This window comes from Balaenoptera musculus, chromosome 14 (assembly GCF_009873245.2).
Source record: "Balaenoptera musculus isolate JJ_BM4_2016_0621 chromosome 14, mBalMus1.pri.v3, whole genome shotgun sequence".
NCBI classification, from domain to species: domain Eukaryota; kingdom Metazoa; phylum Chordata; class Mammalia; order Artiodactyla; family Balaenopteridae; genus Balaenoptera; species Balaenoptera musculus.
Window position 1 is genome coordinate 550815 of NC_045798.1, and position 11903 is coordinate 562717.

The window sequence follows — 11903 nt, forward strand, 5'->3', positions numbered from 1 at the left end:
TCATGTCCACTCCTGGGTTCAGCTCTGGCTCTGGCCACTCCTCTTCCCACACTGACCCGGGCGTCCCTGGGGTAATGCTGGCTCCTGGGCTGGTCCCCCTGGGACTCAGTGATGTCAGGCAGTCACACTGGGGAGGTGGCCCTGCCTTCCAGCCACCGTGGACAAGCAGGCAGAGAAGTCGTGGCTTCAGGTCACTTCGCCAGCCTGGTGCCATCTGACTGCCCTTCGCTGCGTGAGTCCAAGCGAGAACCGCCCTGCTGAGCCCAGTCAGCCCACAGGACCCGAGAGGCAGTCACAAATTGCCCTCTGGGCCATGGAGTTCTGGGGGCCCGCTAGGCAGTGGTGGACCCCTGAAACGCTGTGTGGAACTGAGCCCTTCACACCCGCATCCCCAGAGCCCAGAGTTGTCCTGGGTCCCTGGTGCCCTCGCCCCACACACCCAGGCAGCACCCACTGCACTGGTCCAGCAGTGCCAGCCTCTCGTCCTGTCCTGCGTGGTGCCCAGAGCTTTCTGACACACCCTCTGGTCCCGTGAAGGTTCTTGTGCCAGCCCTCCAGGCCCGACCCTCCCATCTGTCCCCAGCTCCCAGGCCGAGCCTCCTCCCGGCCCACCCCCTCCTCTGCCTGGACCCCTGTCCTGCATCCCACCACCTGGAGATCCCCAGTCCTGCCTCCCAGCATCCCCACTGCCCCCCGAGAGGCATCTTCCACACGTTACGTAATCTGTCGACAGGTCCACTTCCCACACGAGGCCAAGAACCCCCTCCTAGGTGATAAGGTGGCTGGGGACACACAGTCCTCTTCCGCAGAGCCTGGCTTGTCGTCACTAATAAGTAAGTCAGGAAATGTAACTGAATGAACACTGTGTTCAGACCACCCCCCTGAGGACAAGCAGGGCTGGGAATCAGCAGCCCCCCAGGCAGGCGGGTGGGGACCCTGAGAGTGCAGGAGGTCGGCTCCAGGGGCCCTGAGGGGTGCTGGTGGGGAGGGCAGGGCGGCTGACGGGCAGCGGGACGTCCCACGGGATGGGTCAGGGGCTGGTCCTGAGTCGGGGCGGGCAGACCCGGGGGAGCTGCGGTCACTGGCCCGGGGCCGGCCGTCTGGGCCCACGGCTGCAGAGGCTGCGGCTGGTTCCTGGGGTTCCCACGTGGGCCAGCGTCCTGCCGTCCTGTGTGGCCCGGCCACCGCCCACTGTGCGTCTGGTCTCTCCTGAGGAGGGAGGAGACTTCGGGAACAGAGGCGGGGCTGGGAGCTGCTCCGGCGATTCTGCGGCGGCTTTGCCCCAAGCTCCCTGGAGACTGGCTCCTGTGTGAATCTCTGTTTGGGGGCTGGGAGTCTTTTCCGGAAGCCACAGCCTGGCCAGTCTCACTTCTACACAGAGGAGCTGGTGGGACCCAAGATTCAAAGGTAGGGCCGCTGAGGATTTAAGCCATTATCAGCTACCAGAGGGCGTTTTTCTGCAGGGAATGTCCACTCTCACACGATTGCTGGCACGTCTTATTCTTCTGCGTGTGAGGGTGCTGGGCGGCCTGCATGCGAGCGCTCGTCAGGGCTGCACCTTCGGGTCACCTTTCCTCGTGGGCACCAGAGGCTCAGCCGGCCTCCCCGCTCGGAGACTAAATGAGGCCGGGTGGGTATGGGACCAACACGAGGGGTTTATGCTCTAAATACGGTACCTGTGGTTGTATAATCTAATTTATCAGGATGTGTAAAGTTTTTCACCAGATTTGGCATCGGGCTTTTGTCAGATTGAGACACCGTGGAACCACACCTGACGTTGATGTTGGAGGGCAAAACTGTGGAAAGATGCCTGAGCCGAGAGACTTAGAAACAAATATCCAAGAAAAGAGAGTCTATACATAGAAGGATATTTCAGAATAACTAGGGGCTGCGAATGCGTTGTTCTTCAAGCTCAGGACCAGCTACGCCTCCAGGGCCCTGAGTTTAATTCTGGTAAAATGTGTACAATACAGAATTTACCATCTTAACCATTTTTAGGTGTACAGCTCAGGGGCATTAAGCTCATTTTCACTGTTGTGCAACCTTCACCACCCTCATCTCCAGGACTCTTTCATCTTCCCAAACGGGAAACTCTGTCCCCATAAAATAACACCCCCCCCACCAGACCCTGGAAACCAGCATCCTGCTTCCCGTCTCTGTGGATTTCACTCCTCCAGGGAGGATCATATAGTGGAACCAGCCACACAGAATCTGTCCTTTGGTGTCTGGCTTATTTCACTGACCATCATGTCCTCCAGGTTCTTCTGTGTTGTAGCAGATGCCAGAGTGCCCTTCCTTCTTAAGGAGAAGAACATTCTATTATGTGGACGAACATTCTGCTTGTCCATCATCCATCGGTGGACCCTCGGGCTGCTCCCCCCTCGGCTGTTGTGAGTGATGGGCTGTGAGCACAGGTGGGCTGTGACCTTCCGTGAACTGGACTTTCTCCCAGGGGCACAGTGTTCCCGTGCCGCGTGGGCTGTTTGGTTGATCAGGCACATCGTACCCAATTGCGTGCACTGGGTCTGCGAACTTTTCAAGGGCCTGAGAAAAGGTTTGAGACCAGAAAATATTTTTTTCCTGGTTTAAAGTACAAAAAGAACACTGCAGGTTTGAAAGTTAAAGGTGTTCAAGGTGTGATTGAAATTTAGCTCTTACGTAGTTGTGACATAATGATTATATTTCATAGGTTTGCTATGATGTGGGAACAGGGTTTACAAAGTTCCTACAATGGCTGTGGGGTTGCCATTTATCTTGGAAACTGCTTATATGACTCAACTGTCTGGTGTCATTTTCCTTGAATCATGTGATTTGAGGCATCCAAGACCTTTGACCTGCTATGAAGGAAACCAAATGAGTTCCTGCGCCGTCCCCGGAGCCTGTGGCCGGTGGCCCTCACAGATCAGCAGGAAGGCAGAGGGCAGTGGTCAGCACAAGGGCACTTGTCCAGAGCTTGCCCAGCATGGGGGCTGGTCCACCCCGCACCAGACCCGCAGGCGGGCGGTGGGACGGGACGCTGACAGCTGAAAGGGTCGGCTCCAGCGCACCGAGGGCAGGGTGTTGGTGGGGAAAGTGAGGCAGCTGACTAGATGTGGGGTGTTGTCATGGGCTGAACTGTGTCCCCCCAAATCCGTATGTTGAAGTCCTGACCCCAGGACCTCAGGATGTGACTATGCGGAGATGGGGCCTTTAAAGAGGTGACTGAGGTAGAATGAGGTCTTTAGGGTGGACCCTGATCCCATAGGACTGGTGTCCTTATAAGTGGAGATCAGGACACAGACAGGCACACAGGGGCGGCCACATGGGGACACGGGGAGGAGACAGCCAAAGAGAGAGGCTTCAGAGGGAACCAGCCTTGCCCACACCTTGACCTAGGCCTGCCAGGCTCCAGGATGCAAGGCCATCCTTGTCTGTGGGGTTTGTTATGCAGCCTGGCAGACTGATATGGGCATCCCGTGTGATGGGTTAGGGGGCACATTTGGCTTCTCAGGCTGGTCCTGAGTTAGAGGAGGGGCAAAGCCAGGGAAGCTAGGGTCACTGACCCGGGGCTGGCATCTGGGGTCACTGAGCGGTTTGGCCAGCTCCCCAGGTTGGCTGCTCCGGGCTGTGGGTCTGTCTGTAGGTTTAGTCTCCCAGGACCAGAGAGTGTGTCTTGGGTTCCACTGTGGAAACACTTGTCCTCCTCCCAAGGGCCGATTCTGAGTGGAGGGACAGGAGCCTGGGCGGGGCCAGGGCCTGGGATATGCGGGCAGCGGCGCCCGGTGAGGCCCCAGAACCCAGAACGGCCCGCTCACATCTGCCGACCTGCGATGGGGTTGCGGGGAGACCTGCAGACACACTTGGACCTCTGCCGGCATGTAGGACGCACGTGTGGGAAAGGTGCATCCCAGCTTTGCAGGTGCTTTTTTTTTGAGGGGAAAAGTTTAAAACACTGTTGTCGTACACAGGTTGAAATAGACTTCGAGGTGCTTTTTCAAAGGTAAAATTTAAAAGAGAAATGGTATTGTTGTCACTAAGACCGGCATCCTCTGCTCTCTTTTCTCTGCATCTTTATCACTTTTCGGCATCCGCAGATCCAAATAGGGCTCTGAGTTCATGCTATTGTGTCTCTTTTGAAACAGCAAAACTTCTGAATGAAATGCTTTAGCACTGCTTTTGTGGCTCATGAGCTATGGTTTACTGCAGATAAATTTAAATCTAAAATTACAGAAAACCAAAACTCAGAGAAGTGATTGATGTGTCCTGTGACTTGCCATTTTCGTTAACAAAAGTATAAACGAAGCCGCTCTGAGATGTTCTGTGCTGCTCAATTCTGTCCTTACTGAAAGCACAGGGTAACTTCTGGATATTTGCATGGGGCCCAAAGAGTCTGTGCTGACAGACAGGAATGGCTCTGGAGCAAATACCAGCCCTGGTTGTTTGGGTCGGGTGCTCTGCGTGAGGTGCAATGAGCAGGAGACAAACCAGAGCCCTGCCCGCCCACCCCCAGGTACCAACACCGCTGCCCCACCAGGCCCTGCCCACGACGACTTTCCTGGTCTGAGAATCTGTCCCAATCGGGCGGGTTGGGGGGGGCGCCACCCCCAGGCCACCCCGCCTCCCTGTCTGTGCTCCACCCAGCTCTGTTCTCCGGAAGGCTCTGAATTCCCAAATTCCCAGTACGGGCAGCCGGGGCTCATCCTGGAGGGCTGGGCGTGCTCCTGAACAGTTGCGGGAACTTAAAAAGCAGATTTCCACGGTGCTTTGCGAGGCAGATGACCCCATGCTTCACGGAATCATCTGAAAACCGACAGTTCAAAGGGGGCCCACCCCTCACTTCACAGGGAGGAGAACTAGGGCCCAGAAAGGCCCGGCGGTCTCCCCAGAGCCCCACAACAAATAGAGTGACCTGGGACAGTCTGAGGGTGAGGCCCGTGGGCCCTGAGGACACTCGTCCTGTCACATCGCAGGTCCAGAGCTGGAGACCAGAGGGGGCCACTGCCAAGGTGGGCCCAAAAGAGAAGCGAGGAGAGATTCTGGGCGCGCTAACCTCAGAGACGCTCTCGTCTAAACCAATAAAGGGCTCGATTGTTCCCCAGAGAAAGGCTGTTGAAAATATATTTTCCACTCAGTGATAAAGAGAAATTTGCTACCAAGCCCTAAAGTGACACGGAGGACCCTCAGGTGCGTATTAGGAAGTGGGAAAAGCCACCTGAAAGGTGACACACTGCGCAACTGCGACCCTGGGACGGTCTGGAAAAGGCACAGCCATGGGGACGTGAAGGGATCGGGGTGGGCGGTGCCAGGGCTGGGGGATGAACAGGCAGAGCACAGAGGAACAACCCCGTATGATTCTCAAGCGTAGGTACACTTCAGACATGTGTCCAAGCCCATCGCATGTACAACACCAAGACCGAACCCTCATGAAACGGCGGGCTTTGGTTTATAATAATGTATCAAGATCGCTTGATGGATTGCAGCAAATGCATGACACCGACTAAGATATTGATAATGGAAACGGAGGCGGGGCAGGGGCATGTATGGGAACTCTCTGCACTTCCTGCCCCATCTTGTAAACAAAACCCCTCTAAGAAAAAAAACCCTCTAAGAAAACAATGTCTACTCATGTTTAAAAATCCATTTGGTTGGAGAAAGACTGGGAAGGGGAAGGGCAGGAGCCCTGCGGGCAGGGACTCCACGCCCTCTGGGGCCAACAGGCCAGGAGCGATGGCCAGCGCCCGGCATCTGCTGCTGCTCTGGGTGCTGCCCGCGACCCTGGTGACGACGCGGGGGAAGCACCTGCCGCACTCCCACAAGGTGAGCTACACGTCCCTGCCCCCTATCGCCGCACGGTCCGGGGCTGCCCGCACCCAGGCCCACGGGGGCTCCCTGGCTCCCAGCCCGCCTTCCTGCCCCGGGGTTTTTTCTCCTTCCGTCCCCCCTCCCGCGCCCAGCCTGCGAGCACATCCGCCTCCCAAGGCTCTCAGGCCCCCAGGACAGCTGACTCCTGACTCACACCCAGGCCCGTCACCAAGTCCCAAGTCCAGTAGCCCCTGCTACCTGGGACAGAAGCTGCTCCAGGGCCCCGGCAGCGCGGGGTGGAATGGCAGGGGGCGGGCCCAGAGGAGGGGGGGAGGAGGGCGCAGCGGGTGCCGGGGTGACAGTGGTCAGCTCGTGTGCATCGTGCTGTGACAGCAGAGACAACGCGATCTGTGTCCTGGGGGCTGTGTGTCACCTCCCTGGTCCCCGTGTCCTGCCTGGTCTGCGGTGGCCCCCGCGCAGGATGCAGCAGGGAGGACCCCGCACTGTGTAGCCCCCTCCCTGGGGCCCTCCTGTCTGCTTTGTCTCCGGACGGCTCAGAAGCTGCTCCTCCTCCGTCCTCGGGTCTCACCCGCTGGGCCGCCCCGACCCTGAGCCCAGACGGCTTTATTCTCAGCCCTTGAGAGCTGAAGTGACTTACCCAGAACAGTAAACGCGGAACAACGGCTCTTTGGGACCTTCAGTAATTTTGAGTTTGTGAAGGAGATTTCTGAGAGCCGAGTGGAGGGCCCCTCACAGGTGGTGGGCGGGCGGCAGGCCTGGGCTTCAGTCCAACTCCTTGTTGGCTCTGTGATCCCGGGCAAGTCACCTACCCTCTCTGAGCCGCAGCGTCTCACCTGTAAAACATGAGAGTGTGGGGAGGGGGCCTGGAAGCTTCATTCGTGGCACTCCTCCCTGCCCGCCTCTTCCATCCTCTGTGCCTCAGTTTACCCTCTGCCTCCCTCCCCTGGCTCTCCATCTTCTGGACCCCCGCTGTCTGCGGATGTTCCAGAACAGTGTCAGGCGGGCGAGCTAAGTTTGAAGGGTGGGGGAGGACACGGGGCTGCGGCGGGCACAGTTGGGTGAGCCTTGACTTGGCAGGGCATCGGGGAGGCCTGCAAGGAGCACTCGGAGTGCCAGAGCGACTGCTGTGTCACCAACAGCCTGAGTCCCCAGAAGTTCTGCAGCCCCCAGACCGTCTTCCAGCAGTGCCTGTCCTGGCAGAAGGTGTGCCCTGCTCCGGCCGGCGAGGGGCGAGGGGCTGGGGAGGGCGGACCCTGGGAAGGAGGGCCGGGGGCCTGGCGGAAGGGAACAGGTCTCCTTCTCCCGCAGCCGAATGGGCACACCTGCCTGGACCACACGGAGTGCCGGAGCGGCTGCTGCGTCACCAGCAGCTACGGGCCGCAGACGTACTGCACGGCCAAGACCATCTTCCTGCAGTGCGTGCCATGGCGCAAGGTGAGGCCAAGGGCCGCGGGGCCGGAGGGTGGCGCCTGCTGGCTCTGACCTCTGACCGCTGTCCCCAGCCCAACGGGGACCACTGCACGGACCACAGCGAGTGCCGCAGTAAGTGCTGCATCCAGGCGAACGAGGTCGGCCCCCACCGCTGCGTCCGCCGGAGCGGCGTCCTGGTCCAGTGCCTGCCCTGGGTGAGTCCTGGAACCGGGTCTGGCCCGCCTGTGGGGCTAACTCCGGTGACTGGCGTGAGGGCGGGTGGGCAGTGACCTGGAAGTGGTGTGTCCCCTCCCAGGAGAGGCCGCCAACTGCCTCTGCAGATCGGCCTCCGTTCCTGTTTCCTGAAGCAGAGCCCGGATGAGGCGTCAGAAAAGGACACGGGTCATGGGTGGTGGGCTCTCAGGTCCACCAGGGTCGCAGCAGGACACGGCGCTGGACGCCCGGTGGAGGGCCAGCACAGCGGCGGGTGGCGGACCCACGGGACGGGGCGGCGCCGGGACTGACTCCTGTGGGGCTGCACCCCGGGCTGGACAAAGGGAAGGACCCTCGCCGGAGCCTCCTCCTCCCCCCTCCTCCCCTCCCATTGCCTTCCCCAGAGGAAGGAGTTCAGTGAGGCGGCCCCCCAGGACGCAGAACCTGAAGACGGCACGGAGAACGGGGCGGGGGGGGCAGAGGGAGGTGGGGCACGGTGACCGGAGGGTCGCAGCGAGCGGTTGGGAGACGACACCCTGGTGCCCGAGCTCGGACGCCGGGACCCGTGACTTCAGTCTGACCGTAAAGGTGTCGGACGCCGGGACCCGTGGCTTCAGTCTGACCGTAAAGGTGTGTCTGAGCCCCGAGGTTGAGAACCAGAGCTTTCTGAGCACGCCCGCCTGGCCCATCCGCACCCGGAGCAGCAGTGGGCGCCGCGGGTGCCACGACAGCGAGCCCACGGGTGTCCCGAGGGTGTCGGAGCCAACAAGGCGGCCCCGCCCAGAGGTGCTGACTGCCGGTCCTGAGGAGGGTGTGGCCCTTACGATGCAGCCGGCCCGAAGGCCAGCCCCTCCTGCTCCTGCCTTGCAGGATGCGTCTCCCTGTGCGTTTCCCAGTTCTGCTGTGTCTTCTAGTGACTTGGACCTGGTCTGTGCCCTGGAGACCTCCCTGGACCCCGAGACCCGCACGTGTTCAGGCTGTTCTTCCTGGGACGACGAAAACCTGTAGGTATTAGATGTCTAGCTGTGACCTCCTGAGACCACCCGTATCCGGGTGGCACCTACTGGAACCTCGAGGTGACAACTTAGCATCAGTAAACCTCCCGACTGAGCGAGTGTTTCTGTGGACGTGGAGACAGCGGGTCTCAGCTCAGCGCCATCCTAAGGAGCCCCCTTAACCAGAGACCAAGTCTCCCCAGAGGGAAGGGCAGGTGCAGACACATCCCTCCCCCGCAGGCGCACACAGGTCACTGCAGGTAAAAGTCATCAGCTGGCCGTTCCAACTGGAAAGGCTCCCCTGACCTTGCGGATGGTGCAGTGAGGACACTGGAGCCCGCTGAAGACCCCTGGGGGGAGGGGGCCTCCCACTGGTCCCTCCTCCTGCCCCCTCGGCCCCCAGGTCCCCCACCTTCCCCTGGAGCAGAAGTCCTGGCTGATCCAGAATCTGTTCCCTCTGGTGGCTTCTCGGGGCAAACACCAGAGCCGGCTCTGTGCCCAGAGTGCCAGAAATTTAACTGTCACCTTCCTCTGTGCCCAGCACCCACCCTGCAGACACCAGGCTGCTTTTCTGGGCTCTGTTAAAAAAAATTCTCCTACCCCTCCCTCCTCCCCTTCTCCTCCTCCCCTTCTCCCCGCTCCTCCTGGGCTGGAGCTGACTATGACGGTCCTTGCAGAGTAAGTCATGAGAAGCCATTGCTCCCACCCTAATAATGAGAACAAGCCAGGTAAGCCACAAAGGATAGTTTAAAACAAACAAACAAAAGAATAGATTTAAATGTAAAACATAAAACTGTAAAGTATTTAGAAGAAAAAGAGGAGAATACTTTCATGATCTTGGATTAGACAAAGAGGTCTTAGTCATGACCAAACACCACACATAACAGAAAAATTAGATAAATTGGATTTCATAAAAATTAAAAACTTTTGTTCTGTGATAGACACTGTTAAGAGAATGAAAAGACAAGCCACAGACGAGAAGAAATGACACATCTGACAAAGGGCTTGGATGCAGACTATACAAAAAACTCTCAAAACTTAAGTGGAAACAACCCAGTTAAGGGACTTCCCTGGTGGTGCAGTGGTTAAGAATCCGCCTGCAGGGGACACAGGTTCGAGCCCTGGTCCGGGAAGATCCCACATGCCGCGGAGCAACTAGGCCCGTGCGCCACAACTACTGAGCCTGTGCTCTAGAGCCCACGAGCCACAACTACTGAGCCCACGTGCTACAACTACTGAAGCCCACGTGCCTAGAGCCCGTGCTCCACAACAAGAGAAGCCACCGCAATGAGAAGCCCGCACACTGCAACGAAGACTCAATGCAGCCAAAAATAAATAAATAAATAAATTAAAAACAACAACAACAAAACCAGGACTTCCCTGACAGTCCAGTGGTCAAGACTCGGCACTTCCCCTGCAGGGGGCACGGGATCGGTCCCCGGTTGGGGAACTAAGATCCCGCATGCCCGCCCGGCCCCGCTCCCGGCAAGGCCAAAAATAAATAAATAAAATAAAAACAGCAAAACCAGAAGGATCGCTCTCCTTAGCTCAAAATATTCTGGAGACTCTGGGGTAGAGGCACAGGGTCCCCCGTACGGCCAGCAGTGTCCGACCTTGTCCCCGCCTCGTTCCCTGAGGTTCTGCCACCGACCCCTCCCTCTCCGGGAGCCGGTCTCGCGCCGCAGGGCCTCCCAGGATCGGCCCGCAGAGCCACGCAGCGCCCGCAGCCGAGTCCGTACTCAGACGCCTGGTTCTCAGCGGGACCCCGGCCACCCTAGTGCCGGCCCCTCCGTGTGTCCTCAGGTGCGGGGCCTTCCGATGCTGCGGACGCTCCGCCTGCTTCATGGTGCCTCAGCTCCTGGGGCGCTGGGCCCGCCGCGCGGGCGTCTTGCCTGTTCTGTTCTTTGATGCACCCACAGCGGCCCCACCCGCCGGCACCCCGCGGGCACAAGGGAAGTTCTGCCCGCGGCCGCCAGGTGGCGCTGGGGGTCGGCAGCCGGCCAGGCCCCGGGGAGCCCCAGCGGCTCGCTCCTCCGGGGATGCGGACAGACCCCGAAGTTTCCCCTTTGCAGCAGGAAAACAGCAGTGTGCCCACTGGCTGCCGGCCTCGCGCAGGTTAGCCCGGGTGAGCGCCGCACGCGAGGGGATTCCTGGCGGGGTCCCTCCGCGGGGATCGGCCGGAGCCCCCGCTCCTCCCCCTCCAGGAGAGCCTGGTCCCCTCGAGGCCGGGCACTCCTCGGAGAACGTGGTGTCCGGGGCGTGAGCTGCCCCCGCGCGCACGGCTGACAGCCTTGGGGCGGCGCGGACGCCGCGTCCTCCCCGTGTCCCCACGTGGTCCTCCCTGTGTCTGTTCTCAGGACGCCCGTCCTGTGGGATTCGGCCCTACCCTAATGACCTCGTTCTACCTCAGTCACCCATTTAAAGGCCCCGTCTCCACGCAGAGTCACATCCTGAGGTCCTGGGGTCGGGCTTCAACCTGTGAACCTGGGGGACACAGTTCAGCCCGTGACACCCTCCAAGTCGTTCTAGAAACACCGTAGATGCCCGGGAAGAGCTGCTGGGCCCCAGGCCCTGGGAAGGGAGGGAGAGGAAGGGGCGGTTCACGGAGGGGCCCCGGGTCGGGTTCTCGTCTGTCACCTTGAAGGTCCTCCGGGTCCCCCCCGCTGGCCTCCTCGCCATCCTGGGTGGCCCTGATTTGATGGCAGACCAAGAGCTCCTCGGAGGAGGGACCCTGGGATCCACCTCAGGTCCAGGGCCGGGCAGAGTGGGAGGAGGGGGTCTGCAAGGGAGCTGGCGACAGGTGATCCGAGGACCACTTTCCACAGGGGCTCACGGGGGTCACCCGATGGTGGTGGCCCCGCTCATGGCCCCGTCTCTGAGGCCTGGTCGCTGGGCGGCCGCGGGGACTTTGCCGCGGTGCTGGGGGCCGGGGGACACGGTCCCGGGCACCACCCTGCGGAAGGGACTTGGGTGATTCTTCGTCCAGAGCAAGTCGCACGTCTCCCACGTCATGGGGAGGACGGGACGACCTCCTCTGCAGGCAAGAAAGCGGTCTCCACGGGTGCCCCCCAGGCATCCTCGCCCCCAAGCTCACATGCAAAATGTCGCAGACGCCTGCCCACCGTGGGGAGGAAGTGGGTCTACAGTTTTCCTGGCTTTTTTTCTTCCCCCAAACTTTTTATTCTGTAGTCATGGAATGCAATTTTTGAAAATTTGTGGTAAAATACACATGACATAAGAGTTTCCCTCTCAGCCATTTGAAGCGCACAGCTCAGGGGCATTCAGTACATTCGCACTGAGCGACCGTCCACCACCATCTCCACAAATTCTCATCTCCCCAAACGGAAGCTGCCCCCTCAGACCCCTGACACTTTGGCAGGCTTCCAGCGCCGAGAAGGGCCGGGCCCGCAGCCCGTGGCCGCCCTGCCTGTGAGCGGTCGGCGCCGTCTCTCCGTCCACGTGGGGAGGGATGAAGCCACCTCC

General features: G+C 59.9%; 1 protein-coding gene across 1 annotated transcript; it reads left to right on the top strand.

Annotated features, from left to right (window-relative positions):
* Nucleotides 1–5706: 5706 nt before the first annotated feature.
* LRCOL1 (leucine rich colipase like 1) lies at nucleotides 5707–7768 on the top strand. Its single transcript, XM_036823365.1, has 4 exons — nucleotides 5707–6145; nucleotides 6866–7005; nucleotides 7111–7236; nucleotides 7305–7768. Exons 1-4 carry the CDS (start codon nucleotides 5707–5709, stop codon nucleotides 7500–7502), a joined length of 903 nt encoding a protein of 300 aa, XP_036679260.1. The 3' UTR covers nucleotides 7503–7768.
* The last annotated feature ends 4135 nt before the right edge of the window (nucleotides 7769–11903 follow it).